The sequence below is a fragment of the Magnolia sinica genome, chromosome 14 (assembly GCF_029962835.1).
Source record: "Magnolia sinica isolate HGM2019 chromosome 14, MsV1, whole genome shotgun sequence".
Taxonomy (NCBI): domain Eukaryota; kingdom Viridiplantae; phylum Streptophyta; class Magnoliopsida; order Magnoliales; family Magnoliaceae; genus Magnolia; species Magnolia sinica.
Genome location: NC_080586.1, coordinates 38,721,079 through 38,739,587, shown reverse-complemented (window position 1 = coordinate 38,739,587; position 18,509 = coordinate 38,721,079). Strand labels below are relative to the sequence as shown.

At 39.4% G+C, this 18,509-nt stretch overlaps 1 protein-coding gene across 5 annotated transcripts in view; it reads right to left on the bottom strand.

Annotated features, from left to right (window-relative positions):
• LOC131226076 (uncharacterized) overlaps positions 1 to 18,509 on the bottom strand; it is a 141,558-nt gene that overhangs the window by 83,786 nt on the left and 39,263 nt on the right. For all 5 annotated transcript variants that reach the window (XR_009161643.1, XM_058221754.1, XM_058221751.1 and 2 more), the window contains exons 7-9: positions 565 to 654; positions 324 to 410; positions 85 to 168 (exon numbers count right to left, since the gene is read on the bottom strand). Coding sequence is in view for 4 of the 5 variants with exons in the window: in XM_058221754.1 (XP_058077737.1) it covers positions 85 to 168; positions 324 to 410; positions 565 to 654 (261 nt within the window). In the remaining variant the exon portion in view is untranslated. The remainder of the gene's footprint in view (positions 1 to 84; positions 169 to 323; positions 411 to 564; positions 655 to 18,509) is intronic.

Genomic DNA, 18,509 nt, shown 5'->3' with positions numbered 1-18,509 from the left:
TTTCGAACACTTGTAACACGTGCAATCAATATGGGCCATCAACAGAAACAATGATGCTATCAGCAAATAGATGGGAATACTGACAGTTATGTAGTTCTCTTCTTTGAACTCTTGACAAACTCCTAGTAAGAGTGCATCCAACTTTTGAAGTGTCTTTGCCAGCCAAACCTACAAGTACACCAAGAATAAGTAGATACAGAAACATCATTTGATACAAGAAAGGAACTGCAGAAAAATGGTGGGGAAATAAACGTCAAATTCAACAGACATTTTCTTTCCAACTGAGTTGCATAATGTAGTTACTAAAAATGGGAAAAAATCACCTCTACACCACGGCTCATTTCTTGTATAGCAGAAAGCTCAGAAAAACTATCCAAAACCTGTAAATACTCTGACAGTACTTGAAATGCCTACACAACACATAAGCAATCAATAAACAGCATTAGCAAAACTACGCACAACAAAGACTTCTACAACAGTAAGTACCATTCAACAAGCTCACATGCCAAACTTCACAGTGGAAAAAAAATAAAAATAATAAAAAAATAAAAAATCAAACCCCACCCTAAAGTAGTTTCCATCTTCTACATGAGACTCGAGAGCCATACGCATGTCGATTGCATGGCGAAGTTCGATTAGAACTGGAAGCAAGTCCTGCAAGTACCAACAATAAACGAAGCAATCACTTGTTAGGATGATGAAATAGTACCCCCTCATCATAACTATACAAGCAAACATCGTGATCATCACTTGCCCAGAAAATTTTTATTATGTGATCATCTTGCCATAATGTGAATATAATCACCGCTTTGATAAATAGCATCCTCAAAAAATCTTATATGTTCTGTGATTCTGTATAAGGACTAAAAGTTCTCTTTTGAATAAAGGGTGAACTTCCAGTGGTTATTTTGGAAGGATCTCCCACATAATTGAAATCAGGAGCTTTCCAATTTGAAGATAGGAAGACATTGATGAGAAAGCCCCCATTCCCAAATGACAAATGTTCTGCCAGGCGATTATGCCACGCATGAAGATAGTCATATCTCTGCAGTGGGAATACTAACATGAGACCTAACAACATTAAATACATCAACTAGCAAGATGGAAGTATGAAAGCAAAATTGCAAGCACAAGCTTAATGTAGTGATGCTTTGTGTTTTAAATAGCATGTAGCGTAGCTTTCACCCCTCTAAAGTGTGAGAGGTGAAAGCTACACACTACTTCTAGAATTTTAATCAATGTTGTGCTCGATTGCACCAAATTAGACTGATTAATAATGAAATTTAACAAAATTTCATGATAGTTAGTGCAACCAAATGCAATCTAAAGTAATAGGAATGGGCAATGATCAAGTATAAAGGGAAAGAAAGAGGAACGAAACTGATTTAATATTCTACTAATATTGCTTTACTAAAAGTATTGAAAAGATTAACTAACTTTTATTGAAAATAGAAAATTTTAACAAATCATTGAAAACATTAATTGACTTTAATGTCGTAGTGAAAAATAAATTGTAACGTGACTAAGTAGCATGTAGCATAGTCTATGTACTATGTAGCATATGCAAATTATCATGTTGCGTATGCCACAACAAGCAATGTAAGCTATTTTTATGAGCTAAGTAGCGTCAAAGCCGAGCTACACTACATAGTGCAAGCTACACGTTACACAGCGTAAGCTATTTAAAACATGATGATGCAAGAAGACATTGAGGTTGAGTTTTGATGCATGACAATTAACCACTTGGTCTAAAAGCTCGAACTAATAGAGCATGGTGAATTAATCCCTTTATCTCATATCCCAAGCCCCACATCGCATGGGTTAGGACCTCGGTCGAACCCCCCCTCGTGGGCCCCACATCACATGGGTACCGCTTCACAGGAGCCACCCACCTCACACGGGTGGGGCCCGCCTCACACGAGCCGCCCACCCCAAGTATGCCCCTACATTCCACGGGCAACCCCACTCAAGCCCGGTGTGAAAATGCCCCTGCATTAAGTTTGCTTCGACAGGTTCTATAACTCATGTTGGAAAAAGAACAAGGATGGAATTCACGTTGCATGTATAGGAAGTCTATGCATAATGCACAACTATTCAAGGCTGAGATTAACCAAAACGACATAGCATAAATACATTGTAGTGGCAGAAGTGCATATACCAAATCTCTCGAGATCCCTAGAATCCCCTATTATATCAAATATCTTAATCTCTAGGGTCCCCTAGGCTTTATAAAGTCTTCCTAAATGTGGCCTTCGAGGATCTTTCTCCCTGTCCTCCATTTAAGAAGGTCGTCTCACTCTCTTCTTCGCCTCACCTCTCCTTAACAGGGTCCTACAACCACCTCGTTTATGATTTATCTCTTACCACCTTATCTTATTTCTTCCCTTGGCACCAGCCTCTAGCCCATGTATTGCCATAATGGCCATTATGGGGCCATAAATGTTGTTACGTAAAGGTAACGGTGGCAACCGTTGCACGTTATGGGGTCGTAACGGCCATTACAGGAAAAATTACCATGACCATTACAGCCCTCGTAATGGCCAGTTACACCCCCCGTAAAGGACGTAACAGCCTCATAATGGTACATTATGGGGCCGATATAGGTTTAATGGATTTTTTTTTTCAATACGAAAAGAGGTTGTAATGACCACTACAGCCCTTATCATAAAGGTAATGGTGGTGGTCGTTACAGCCCTTATCATAAAGGTAATGGTGGTGGCCATTACAGCCACTGTTACCGTTATAGAATACCTTGCTCTAGCCACCACCACTTCTTGTCACCACGCTCTTTGAACCACCCCATCATTCACCACCCCAATACTTTATAACCCCATTTTGGTAACCACTATCTCACAGGTCCTCTTATAGTAGCCATTTTCTCCCTACCTTTCTCCCTCTCTTCCAATCACTACTATCTCTTCCTCACTGCCCCACTTCCAGATACCAGTGGTCCACCAACAAGCAACGCCACTTTTGATCGTCATTTCACCAACCAACACAAAGCATTGCTACCCCTCTTTTGATCCCCAGGGCCTCTCTTTTGGTTCGCACACCCACCCACCTACCCCCACTTAGAAAAAAACAAAATGAATGGATTAAAGTGGTAGTAGTTGCACCAAAACATGCTTCCCCTTAAATTACCTAGAGTCTTTTATATGCTTGAACTACTTAAGCTTCCTTCTCTAGAGGAGCCAAATTGTTTTGCTTTATGGTGTCATGACCATTGATTGCATTATCAATATAGTATCGCACCCTTGCATATGATATATCTAGGGAGTTACAAAACTACTTGCTAATGGTATCATGCAATATATCATTGATATAGCTCAATACATCAATGATATTATTCCCCAATATATCATGGTACTTACTGATATATCGCAGGATATCATCCAGCCCACTATATAAGATTCCTTGGTATTGTTGATACAACTAACACAAGGACTCAATTCCCGGCAATGTTTGAAATATTGATATCACGTTACGTATCACATCCTTGGGATACAGATACGTATAGGTTATCACATGGGATATATCATTTGTATCAGGTAACTTATTGCATTTGTTGGGAAACATGGGGAAACATTGGGAAAATGGTTGAATTTTCAATGAAACTTCACGGAATGTTAAAAAAGACCAAAATAAACAATTTTAAATCACAATATCTCAAAAAGGAAGTGCACGATAATAGGTTTCCATTGTATAGGGTCCTAAGTTATGCATTGTTTGACTGAACTAATGCAACTATATTCAAATTGAATGGATAACATTTAGAGTGTATGCGATGATCATTTCATCAAACACTCTAAGTACTTAGAAATTAGTCTCAATTGACAACTAGTTGAAGGGAAATTTTGAAAAAAAAAAAAATTTAAATATTTTAATTAAAAATTATTTTTATTTTTCGAAAATTGACAAGGAGTTAACAAATCAGTAGATCAGCCCTCATGCATGCTTGATTTCATGTTTGGAGTGCAACTTTGCAAGCAATTTGAGAGAAATTGGGGAAATTTCAAATTTTCCCCAAATCGGACCACCTACACTCAAATTTTGAAACTAGAGTGTATGTGTGATCACTATTTCATCAAATACTCCTAAATACATCGAAATTAGTCTCAATTGACAGTTGGTTGAAGGAAATTTTTGAAAAAAAAAACATGGAGAACATGAAGAACCAATGGATATCGAAATCAAAGCTCCAACTCCATGATTTTTCATGCAAAACATAAAGAACCAGTGGATTTATAACTGTTTGACACTGATTTAACATAATTTCAACAAAAAAAAAAAATGGATGGTAAATTGAAAATTCCCACTGGATCGAACATGTGGGATATATCGGCACTACCTGTGCATTTCGTATCACACAGGTGAGATACAAGATATATCAACCGAAATCGTCAATATTTAAAACATTGATTCCTAAAAACCCAAACAGGCCCAACTACAAGTGTTGTAGGCACATATCAAAGAGCGTTGGGGTGGCCCATTTGAAGGAACACCTGGCACAGGGCATCGGAATGTTGTGGATTGCCCTAATGTTGAGAAGGAGGTGATGGCATTGATGAAGTGCTAAGGAAAGGGGTGAAGGTTAGAGAGAAGTGGGTTGAGCTTGAAAAGGAGAATAGGGAGGAGCTAGCGCGTCCTGTACGAGGTCTTGGGACAATGCAATACAGTAACCCGGAGCATAAACAGACAGTTCAAGAGTTTTTTGCAAAGTAGTGCGAAATGGACTAGAGGAGGCAACAGGAGTCATCTAAGCCTACTTTCAAGGGGTCTACATGAGAGGTTTGTGGATTGATTTAAGGAGATGTATATTGGAGGGAATTTTAAGTATGAGCAAATATATTGCAAAGTGATTTATTTATAACCACGTGCCTGCTCATACCATTGAGAGCCCGCACTTTAAGAACATGATTGCTGAAATGCAACATGTAGGAACAGGTCGGAAGCGTCCCTCCTCACGTAAGATTATGTGCACATATTTAGGAGACAAGGTGGAAGAGATGTGGCAAAACGTCAGTACCTCAAAGTAGTATGTGGCATGCTAATGTGTGACGGACGGAGAGGGTTGACTCAAGTTGTCACGCCCCAAACTCGGTGAACGGGCTCACAGAATTCCCGAGCTCCGAATCCGACAGTGACGGCCTCCGTAGTACCCCATTCTCGGCTCATAGCTCCCATGTGCCAAGTTCCGATCCTGGGATCCCACAAGGAGAATTTTCGGGGTGAATTTTTTTTGTACATGAGCATAACAACAAGTGTACCAAAACGAAAAACATCATCACATTTCCACTATAATATCAGTTCGAGTATAGTGTTAAAAGGGAAATACATGATATAACAAAACTTTCAAAAGATCAGGCACATCTTCTGCCTCAATGCTACTGCAGTCTAGCATTACCTGCACATAAACATTGTCCAAAAGCTTATTACGAAGCATAGGGAGTGTGTGGATGTGTGCACAATGCATGTACCAAGCGTACAAATATCAGAGTGAGCGGAAATGGTGGGCTAAATTGGCAAGTCCATAAATGTTATCAGTCATACCCAAGCCATGCGATGCAAGGGCCTACATGGCCAAATGTCATATGCTAAAAATGCAATGCAACGTGTCAATCCTCCACTAGTCCACGTGTCAGAATAGTTCACAATTGGATCATCAACGGGGTCTAGTACACTTCCGACACTGGTTGTCGCCAATCGCGCGCAAGACTAAGCGAGTGCAAAAGACCTCACTATCCGCCTTGTCAGCGGTACACAGAAAACCACCCGGCCCGTCGATAGCAAACCCATTTCACGAGCTGGTCAAACTCAACCTAGCATATAGCCATATGCACCCGGGCGGGTAAGGTCGAACCCCCTTCCAACCAAATTCAACACAGTGGGAGATGCGGCCTACTAGTATCCAACCATCGTGTACTCATGAATCCACTTAGTCTAGACGTTGGAGCATCCTACTGGTACCACAGGGTTTAGAGACTTTCACCCAGGGATGCCAGTGACGCACTGTAATCTCAATAGTTTCCGATGTCCGTAAAATCATCCGCCAACCACAACAAGGTTATGAGACCACCTCCTTGGTGTCGCTAGGGAGTAGATGTAACCAGTGTTCGAAATATCGATACTATCGGCCGATATTATCGGTATTGGACCCTAGTGAGACGAAACTCCTCCGATAACCCCCAAAAGATACCGAAAATCCAAAACTTCAGATATCGGCCGATATTATCGTCGATATCGCAAAAAAAAAAAAAAAAAAAAAAAAAAAAAAAAAAAAAAAAGAAAAAAGAAAAAGAAAAACTTTCAACGGTAGATTTCGGTACCTGTAAAGAAGATCGCCGTGATCGGAAGCTGTGTTTGATGGGCCATTCGAATAGAAGCCTCTGATTTAGAGAGATTTGGGCGCAAAATCCATCGAAATCCCCGAAATCATCGGCCCTTGGGAGAGATTTTAGGGTTCCGGAACGGGCCGAAACCCTCTCTGCTTCGAAAAAAAGGGCCCCGAGCCCCTATTCAAAGGAGGCGGACGGACGGTGCCTCGCACGTCACCGATTGGGTTGACGTCATCAAGTTATGTGGGTCCCATCATGAGGTATATATTATATCCAAACCGTTCTTCCATTTGGCGAGCTCGTCGTGAGGCTTTATGAGAAAAATAAGACAGATCCAAGGATCAAGTGGACCACACTGGAAAAAAGCAGCTGGATATTGAACGTCCACCATTGAAACCTTTTTGGGGTTGCAAAAGTTTTGGATCGTATGATATTTGTTTTTCCTATTCATCAAGGTCTTTGTGACCTCATGAACAGATTGGATGGAAAGCTAACATTATGGTGGACCTACGAATGTTACAACGGTGAGAATCATTGTCCTCACTGCTATTTGTGGTGTGGTCCAATTGAGGTTTGGATGTCACTCATTTTTGGGTTCATGATCTAAAATGATCTCTCCAAATGGATGAACGGTGTGGATATGATAAATACATTATTGGTGGGGCCATGTAACTCTAATCTCCCTTCAGCTGTTTGTACGACGTGGACGACGGAAGCAGATTGCGTACTGAGTAACTCAGCACCCTTAGCGTACTGAGTAAACTTGTGGGGTCCATTGTTATTTTTTTATTTTATCCACTCCGCTAATCCATGTTAAAAGATAATTTTATGGCTTGATTCCAAAAATGAGGCAAATTAAAATCTCAACTGGACCACACCACAGGAAACATTTTGATTGAACCTCTACCATTCAAAATTTTTTGGAGGCCAAAGAAGTTTTGGATCAAGCTGATGTTTGTGGTTTCTCTTCATCCATGTCTTTGTGATCTTATGAACAGGTTGGATGACAAATAAAAATTACTTTGGACCTTAGGAAGGTTTCAACGGTGGAAATCATTATTCCACACTGTTTCCTGTGTAATGGTCCACTTGAACTTTGGATTTACTTCAATTTTGGTATAAACCCCTAAAATTAGCAGTAAAAATGGATGGACGGTGTGGATAAACCACATACATTCACAGTGGGTCCAACTGAGTTTACTCAATACGATAAAAGCGCACTTAGTAACTCAGTACGCATTCCGATTTCGTGGGACGCTCGTCCGGGCTTCGCATGAAGTTCATGCGCTGGAAACTTGGTAGGGTCCACCTTGATGTTTGTGAGAAATCCACTCCATCCATCCATTTTTTGAACACATTTTAAGACATAGGGCCAAGAATGAGCCGGATCCAAGACTCAAGTAAGCCGAAAACGTGAGGATTGAAGGTCCACAGTTGAAATATTCGAGCGGCCGCAGGTTTTGAATCAGTCTAATATTTGGGTTTTCAATTCATCCCAGTAGTGATGACTTAATGAACGGTATGGATGGAATGTAAACATCACTGTCGACCCAGGAAGGTTTCAACGGTAGGAATTTCCCTACCCACCTTTTTCTTTAGTGCGGCCCACTTGAGTCTTGGATCCTGCTCAATTTTTGCCTCAAGTCTTAAAATAATCCCACAAAACTGATGGATGGAGTAGATTTCTCACAAACATCACGGTGTGCCCCACTCCTGCGAAAGGATTTAGTAGGAAATCTGCATCCCATCTTCGCACGACACGTGCTCATACCTCGTGTGGTACACTAGCCAATCCACACCCTCCATCCATTTTCATAAGTAATTTTAAGGCATGAGGCCAAAAAGGAGACAAATGAAAGATCAAGTGTACCACACTACAAGAAATGTGGTGGCAATGATGTCTACCATTGAAGCTTTTTAGGGCCCACCGTAATGTTTATTTGCCATCCAATCTATCCATGAGGTTTGACAAACCTGGATGGGAAAACATAAATATTAGCTTTATCCAAAAAAATTATAGGCCCAAAATAGTTTAATGATGATCATTCAATGAACACTATTTTGTGTGGTGTGGTCCACCTCAGATTTGGATCTACCTTATTTTTCGGCCCACGCCCTAAAATGATATGTTAAAATGAATTCCAATTGATGTTTGGATGTTCATACATATCTTTATACATTTATAAATGGTATGCATCATATTTAAATATATTTACCTTAGTTTAATCAGATAACACACATAACTTAGTACCTTATACAAAGGAACTTTATTATGTGCACTTCTTTTTTGATATTTTACGATTTAAAAGTGTGCATTAAGGTTTTTTTAAATAATCCTCAAAGTTTCATAAAAAAATTCAACCATTTTGGTAATGTTTCCCCATGTTTCCCAAAAAGTGCGATAAACTATGCGATACAAACGATATATCCCGTGCGATAACCGATACGTATCTGTATCCCAAGGGTGCGATACATTGTGTGAAACCGATATTTCGAACACTGGATGTAACCAGTGTTCAAATTATCTTTGATATTATCTTTATCTCCAGCTCAGTGATATCGATAACATTGGTAGCAATACCGATAATGCTAGTAGTATCAGAAATTCGGAGTATTAGCAATGTATCGCCAATGTATTGTCAATATTTTCAACTATGTAAATTCTAGGTATCACTTGTATTGCCAATGCATCAATATCGCCAATGTATTGCTAATATTTTTGACTATATAAATTCTAGGTAATGTTTATATCATAAGTGTATTGACGATATTTCAACAATATCGCCAACGTATTGATATCATCAAAATTTTGTTAATTAGAAAGAAAATATATATATATATATATATATATATATATATATATTTCAATTTTTTTTCATTGGCACATGGTTGTATGTAGTGTTCAATTTGTCATTTATAATATTGATAATATCTCGATATTATCGATATTGCAACATGTGTGATATTGAGGTCACAATCTTTCATTTCCTTTCAAATTGTTGATGATTTCTTGGTGAAATATCATGTGTTGTTGATATATTGCAATATCAATGGATAATGGATGGAAGGTTGGATGCTTAAATAGGCCGAATGGGATGATTGGACTGATTTCTTTCAACATCACCCGCTTTTAAGGCCCCATTAAATGGAAACTTGTTACCTATGCATTCTTTTTGCAATTTTTAAATTTATAAATATGCAAATATGTACATTTTAATCTCCTGAAGTTTCACTGAAAATTCCATCGTTTTTCCCATGTTTCCCCATATTTCCGGTTATCAGCGATATTATCGGCGATATCGATATTGTTTCTGTATCCCTAGCCAGCGAAACTTGGAGTGATACCGATACTTCAAAAACTGGATGTAACATGTCACACAAGGTGCGCAATGCATGAATCACACTATCCAAAACATGCATTAAACCTACGCGTACCGCGCGAATCTTGTGGGGCAACCCTATCTCATATAGTCCCCTAAGTGTCACAAGCCAAAGCGCATATGCTATGAACAATCGTCATCCACAACAGGCATACAAATGATGCATATGGGAATATGACTAGGCGTGATATCCATTACACTTATCAGTGTGTCCTATCAGGCCAAGCATACTATCATATTATCATACATATCATGATATAATCGACCCTAATTGCCACATCATACAAAAAGAGTAGGAACCGAATAGCAAGCCCCACTAGGAATATAGATGTCCATGTAGTGTGGCCCACGTTAGACTAACATTGGCTCCTCATGTAGCATGTACATAAAAATCTAGTAACTGGATGTAAGGAATGGATAAGATACATATGCCAAGGCGGGGTCAACTGGGAATGACCCGGATGGACACCCACATGTTCAACATGTGTGCCACTAGGCTATCAATCTATTGGGAGCATGGCCCACTGATGATATCCCAAAATGATCAGATTATCATCGGCATTACTATAATTACCCCAATAGGATGATATGCACTGTTTGAACATTGCCGATGTAATTGACGGTTATAAATCGTTGGTTAGTCACTAGGATGTGATCTTGTGCTTGTGGCCCATCTAAATCTTGGGATTTCATCATTTCAGGCAAAGTACATGCTTCAACGGATTTATTACAACCATAGTCTCAACATTACATACGTACACTAATTGGGGATTTTAAAATTGATTTAACAATTAATTTCAAACCTTTAAATTAGGATTACAAGGATTTTGAATCCAGGATGACAAATATAGCCAAGGGATTCCAAAAATCCGGGAACCCCAAGTCCAAGAGAACCCCAAATCCAAGGATCCCAAGTCCAGGGAATTCCCAAATCCAAGGGATTCCACAAAAATCAGATTTAAACCCCCACCATTCCCTGTGGTGCGGCCCACCTAAGATCTAGGTCGATCTAAACCTTGAGCCCATGGCCTAACACGGCCTGAAGAAAAGGATGAACGGCGTGGATGGCATAGAAACATCAAGGTGGGTCCCACGAGTGGGTGACATGTGTTGTCAAAATAGGCAGTACTACCCTACCCATTGTTCCCATCAGTGCAGCCTGCCTGAGATTATGATCGGCCTAATATTTGGGCCCATGGCCTAACATGATCTAGCAAAACGAATGAACAATGTGGATAAGTCACATGCATCATGGGAGTGGATAAGTCACATGCATCATGGGGGTCCCAAGAGTGGGCCCCACTCCACGCCTCACGGTGGGCGTCCGCCCACCCATGGGCGCTGGCAACAACAGCGTGAATACACACACACACACACACTATCAAGGTGGGCCCCATGAGGATGATCTACTCTGTCCACCACCTTGGCCACTTGTGGGCCGCATAACACCATAAATTTAAAAGAAAATGAGAAAAGAAATGAAAGGAAACCAAGGGAAGAGATCCAGCAATCAGGGTAGCCCCCCGCCACTACGGGGTCTACAATACATTATATGATCAAGGTGGGTCACACCCTTGTCGGCCCACCAAAAATCGAATAACACAAAGAAAGTGAGGGTTTTTATCCTCTCATGCACTCACAACAACAGATGAATGGTCAGATCAGTTCGGATCGGCAATCAAATGGTACACCAAGCTCCTCTCCACTCCTAACCACCTCTAATCTCTCTTTTCTCCTCTCTTTCTCTTAACCTATAGATCTCTTCCTAATCTCTCTAATCTCCTTCTTTTCTCTTAAACAATCTCCCTAATCTTCCTTTCTTTTTCTCTCTTTCTCTCTTAATCTCTCCCTAATTCTCCCTAATCTCTTTCTTTCTCTTAATCTCTCTCTACTCTTATTAGTAAATGTGGTAGAAATGAAAGAGAGTTAGGGGATTTATGGTAGAATTTTTAGGATAGGGAAGGAATTACAAAAAGATGGAGGGGTAGAATGGGGAGAGAGAGAGATGGATGGCTAAGCATGGGCAAGGGATGGGTTGCATGGGAGGCATGGGCTTGTTTGACTAATGGGGAGAGAGAGACATGAGTGATTGATGGCTTGATTGATAGATTAATTGATGGATTGGTGGATTGATTGATTGATTGATTGGACAACTTTCGTATGTGCAAGTGGGGGCTGCGTGCGTTGCGTGGCCCACCTTGGATTGTGCCAAAACTGTAACTTCTAATCTAGGGATTGCAATGGGGCGTGTCTCGCGACGTTGGAATCATAGTGCCCGTGCGGTCACTAGCGTACACGCCTCAGGGTGTTGCGATACTAAAATAGGTTCGCAATCAAAACTCGTCGATCTGATCCACCCAAAACACGCCGGTGCCAAAGTTGAAGCGTACAATCGATCTCTCAATGTTACGGGTCTTACACAGCTGTCCATCATAAATTCAATGGTCTACTACATCTTCCTGATGTCTATCATTCTATCAATGAGATTACGAACACAAATTACAAATATGGGCTAATTAAGATGTGATGTGGGACATGGTAAAGCAAACAAAAAAAGGAAAGCAAATAAATCAATAAGAAAAGAAAGAGATTGTGGAAAAAGACCCAACGATCATCTAGCCAAATGCTAGAGATCACAAATGCAAGACTGTGAACAAGCTCAATAGTCCTCTAGTCTTTAACTAGAGATCATTTTCCCCCCCTTCAACAGCTACCGTAGAGAATAAGAAATTTCATAAAGAGAATATTAATCAGCTTGCCTTATTCCATAGGCCATAGGTCCTATTTATAATCAACCTTACAATCTATAATAAAATATATGGAATCTAAAAATCTATGAAAATAAGAAAGCACCTAAATAACAAAGCATTCTAATTAAGCAAATGCTTAAAATAAGAAGATACTTAGATAAGAAAATATCTAAAATTATTCCTTGCCTAAAATAAAGATATAAAAGAAAGAGCAGATTTCCTAATGTAGAGATTTGAAAGAAATAGGAAGTGATGATGAGCTAAAAAAGGAAGGTGGTCCTTTTCTTATACACACATGCAAAGCGTGCTCGCATGAGATGCGGGCCTTTTCTTCAAATTTTGATCAATCGGCACGTGTGGCCATTTGGTTACATCAGATGGGGAGGAAGAATCTTGTACTGATCATCACAAAAATGTGAGAGCGTTTGTGAAGATGAAAGGAATTGATGAAGAAGTATAACTCGTACTAGACTCCATGCATGACCCATTTCATAAATCTGATGTTTGGATGCAATAAGGGAGAGGGAAATTGTTCAAAGTGTGACTGTCGATGGGAGCAGTTATAGATTTCATTTACAATCACGCCTGCCTTTTTATCAAGATGCAAAAATGGTGCAAAGGCGACAGTGTAACCAAGGGAGACATGGTTCGCTACTAATTTCATTGCCTAAGACGGCCTATAGAAACATAAGCCTAGATTCAAAGACTACTTCTCTGGAAAGTGGTTAGAATGGAAAAGCACAACACCACCATGGAGAGGAGGGCTGAGAGGATCGTCATGAGCAACGTGTTCTAGGAGTATTGTGTCTGATGTGTTGGATAGAGCCCATTTACACATTTTTTGAGGTCAATGAATAACAAGATATGTACAAGTTAACGCAGTACATGAAAGATACCATCATGGGAAAATCCCACACGTATATAAATGGGTGCATGCAATCATCGACAACCAGTGGGACGACACTTTCTCACCCACTTCAAGCAGTTGTTATTAATTAGATTTCATTTTTGCATAAAACATTATTATTTTCTTGCATGTTATTTTCACTACACTGGTAATTATTTATTAATTGGGTTTCAACATATTTCTTGAACCCTAAATAACTCTAAAGTTGCAGACTGGATGCTGATAATGACTTACTAAGGCAGTGCACAATGTATACAAGAAATTATTCCCCAAGTATCCATGGAAAGCAAACTTAAAGAATGAGGCAAAATACTGCATTAAATTGTATCAAGTTCTTTCATGAATATGTAGTATAGAAATGATCGACAAATGTTATAACACTCTTGAACAGATTGTCATGTTGCGAGCTCTGTTAGAAAAAACTCCATTTTGAACTCCATATTTTTGAAATTGTATAATTGATCAAACGTTTAAAACTCCATAAAAAAAATAAATAAATAAAAATAATAATAATAAAATTGGGGGGCAAACCGAATTAAACACGTTTTATTCGGAAAAATAAAAAATAAAAAACTTCTAGGGGCAATTTTAGAAGTAGAGATAGGTGGTCGCCACCCATTCATACAATTGAGTAGAAAGTGAAAAACTTTACTTGAGATGAATAGATTTATGAGGATTGCTTATTAAGGAAGGATTTAGGAGACAGAAATTGTGTTACTATCTACGTACATTATTGTTTATTCGTATAGAGATTCTAATTATTTTATTATATTTTTACTTTATTTATATAAAACATACATGCACATATGCACATATATAGCCAGTTTTTTCACTCCATTTTTTAAGTCCAGACTGTATCAAACCTGAACCCTTCCTTTTCCGATCTTATGCTCTGTTTTTTCTTGACCGGATTTTTACCATCTTTTTTACAATTGAGATTGAATTAAACATGAAATCTCCAATACCCTCTTTTTTTCGTATGCATTTTGCTAACTATGGTTCCAAGATGAAAGGGGCTTATTTGGGAAAGACTCTACAATCAGCTCAAAGAGAACAATGATGCCACGTATCTTGTACAGTACTAGACTGTAGTTAGTTTTCCCGCATTTTAATTACCTAGGTGAGTGGTAGTTTGTCGCAAAGCTATGGAACCAATGAGTGGTCATGAATCATGATCAATTTCCATGCGAGTGGTGGTTTTTTACAGGAGCGACTGCCCCGACCCAACAATGCTTAGCAATCTATGAACATGCACAAACAGTTCCATCATAGTCGTGCAAGCGGAATTGAAGTTCTCGCCTATTCACACGAATAAGCGGGGCAAGCTGAGGAATGAAAGCATCCAAAACCTAGTTTCTGCCACTACAACATGAAGCTGCAAAATAGGCAACTATGGGAACACAATCAGGCAGTTACAAACAAGGACCCACTTGACTTGATAACAATCGTCTACCACACATCTTGATGGGGAGGTGCAAGAGGACCAACTTTATGAGTAGTAAGTCGGTTAACCTGGAGGATGCTGATGGAGGTTGTATTTCCCGGATGGCTAATGAAGCATCTTCGCAAGGCATTAATGCAGACACCATTTTGGAGACGGTCATCTTCGCAGGAGTACTATTCTTTTGACCCATTTAAAGGACAAACAGCCAAACATCAAATCGCATGGCATATATGGTGGACATATTTGCAGTGAAACAGACACATCCGACACAGAGCAATAAAGGTGATGTGATGGCGTTGGGGGAGGTGCCAATGGCGATGGTGGTGTTCCGAGTTAGAGTCTCAAGCATTTAATCCCATTCACTAGGGAGAGGGAGTTTGAACATGCCACTAGGACAACAACCATGGCTCTCGATCTGTCCCAACATGGGCTTCTCAGCCAAAAAACCATGATCGTCACAGAAGCAGTTGAGTAGCGCCAACGAGTCTAGCACATAGCATCAAGTCCATAGACATCAATGAAGTGATGTCAAGGCAATTCAAATTCTGTGCAATAGTATGGATATGGATATATATCATACGGATATGGGTATGCTCCTCACGAATATGGTTATGCTCCTCACGGATATGGGACGAGTGACTCTAACAGCACAAGGTCGCAGTCATCCAACAACAAATAGGGGTGGGAGTATGCCTACAGATACAGAAAGATATATTCAGGACATGATTATGGGCAGATGTATCCAAGAGTCACATACATATCCAGTCCATTTCCAGTTCTAGATCCGCATTAGCTAAAGATGGTGACGATTAAGCAGTACCCACAGATAGGTGTACTCATCCAGTTCAAAGAGGATAAGTACCAGTGATACTTGAGATTGTTTCAAAAATAAAAATAAAAATAAAAACAATGATACCTGAGAGAGTACATGACTTGTTACCATTCTACCATGACTTGGACACAGTATTGTCAATATGTAGAGCACTAGTACTGTGGTCGCACTGATGGAGATAGATACGGTGACTTTGAGCCACCTTGTAACTCTGTGGATTTGAGGCGAAGATGTAGTTGGTAGTGGCCACGAATGTATTTTTTGCTTCTCTTTTTACTTTTGGATTATTGATTGTGTTTTGGAACTTGTATTGTATGATTTATGAATTATATGAATTCATTTTGGATAAATTACATTGCTAAAATCAGACAGTGTGTGATTTAGGACCTTATACAAAGGAAACTTATTACACCTATTTGTATTTTATGATGTTTTGAGTTCCAAGTGTGTAATCATGTCTCTTTTAATATTTCATAAAGTTTTCCAATGAATTTCCTTAGACAACCATACTGATGGGGACATCTCGCGCACACGCACGCCCCCCTTACGCATGTACGCAAGGAGGGCCCCACGTTCGATCTAGATCGATGACGACATCCATGGAGGCCTCCTAGTTAGAGGACTGTGTTTGGTTCCTTGGGGTGGACCCGATCATCATGTGGATCCCATCATTGGATCTCATGATCATGGCCCACTACCCTAGGTGACCTAGGACTTTAAGTTTTGCTTATTACCGTTATTAGGAACAACATGAACGGTTTAGATTGCATTGATTAGTTGTTATTTTTATTACTTCGTCTTTAAGTAATAGTATGCGCACACGGCGCGGCTTTTAGGTATAGGTTTTTCTTATAAATAGGCAACCCCTTATAGGGTTTTTTTCATTGAAGATGATTAATAAAATTCTGCGTTTTCCTGCTTCTCTAATTCTCTGAGTTGTGGAAACCTAAATGGGTGTGAAACCCTCCCTTCTTCGAAGGGCTAACTACCGTGGTGCGAAGCCACACCCATCCCAAATCGCCTTCATATTCCTCATCTCATACAACCATCCCCTCATCAAATCCACCTACGTTTGCAGCTAATCTTTCCCTTACAGCAGATTTTCAGAATCTGACCCTGCAAGAGGGTTGAAACTTCGACAGAGCATCGTCTTCAAACCGATCATCCGTTTGGTCTAAAATTTGGAGTGAAGGTGGCCCATCCTTGGCCGACCAGGCCCTAGCTGGCCGATTCCAGATTCGTGAGCCCCACACACGTGCGGGCCGCCATCCACGCATGTGCGTCAGGCCGGTTTGCCGTCCACACGTGCGGGCTAATCATAGGTTCCCTCTCGCCTCTATTTCACTCCTCTTTCGCCTTGTTTCCATAACCCTAACCCTAGATCATCTCAAATCCCCAAGTTCTATTCCACTTTTAAAACCCTAGGTTTTCCCAAATTGAAACGTGAGAATCCCTTGGATTAAGAAATAATCCTTTGCATGTGTGGATGAATCTACTACTCTTTGAGCATCATTTGATCTATAATTTTTAATTGATTCAGCCCTAACATGTGTAGGCTTGGACCCTCGTAGATTCCCCTTGTTGAATGCTTAACTTTATGCGGGATGTGGAATTATTGTAATTGTTTCTAAATTATTACGATCTAAAGCCTGAAATATTGCACATCATATCTAATTTTCATGTCCTACATCACATACATTCTCTAATACATGAGATATTTCCCTTACAATGCCAATACATGCATTGATACCAGTACTACGAATACTAGTACTGACCTAAGGGCAGTGTTCAAAGTATCGATATCACTACAAGTTTCGCTAGCCAGGGATATGGAAACAATATCGATATCACCGATAATATCGCTGATAACCAGAAATGGGGGGAAACATGGGAAAACGGTGGAATTTTCAGGAAACTTCAGGAGATGTTAAAATGTACATATTTGCATATTTAGAAATTACAACAACAACAACAAAAAAAAAAAAAGCAAAAAGACTAGGTACATAACATATTTCCATTTAATGGGGCCTTAATAGCATGTATTGTTGTAAGAAATTAGTCCAACCATCCCCTCCGGTCTATTTAACCATTCAAACTTTCATCCAAACATCCATCGATGTTGCAAAATATCAACAACACATGATATTTCACCAAGAAATCATCAACAATTGGAAAGGAAATGAAAGATTGGGATCTCAATATCTTGCATGTTGCGATGCCGATAATATTGAGATATTATCAATATTATCAATGACAAATTGAACACTACATACAACCATGTGCCCATGAAAAAATTTGAAATAATTTTTTTCTAATAAACAAAATTTTGATGATATCAATACATTGACGATATTATTGAAATATCGTCAATACACTTATGATACAAGCATTACCTAGAAATTACATAGTCGAAAATATTGGTGATACATTAGTGATATTGATGCATTGGTAATACAAGCGACACCTAGAATTTACATAGTTGAAAAGATTGACAATTACATTAGCGATATTGATACATTGTCAATATTTAGCAATACATTGCTAATACCTGGAATTTCTGATACCACCGCCGTTATTGGTATGGCTACCAGTGTTATCGATATCACTGAGCTGGAGATAAAGATAATATCGGAGATAATTCAAACACTACCTAAGGGTATACGTCAATGACCACCCCTCCAAAAAACAAAAAAAAAAAAAAAAATGCCACCAAATTGTTTTGCTTTTACGAAGTAATTACCTAAACACAAAGAAGAAGGAACCCATCTCCTTCAAAAGCTACCTTCTACAAGGGTTCCTAAGCCCTACATGAAAAGGAAAAAAAATAAAATCAAAACTACCCTTAAATCTATCTAACAATG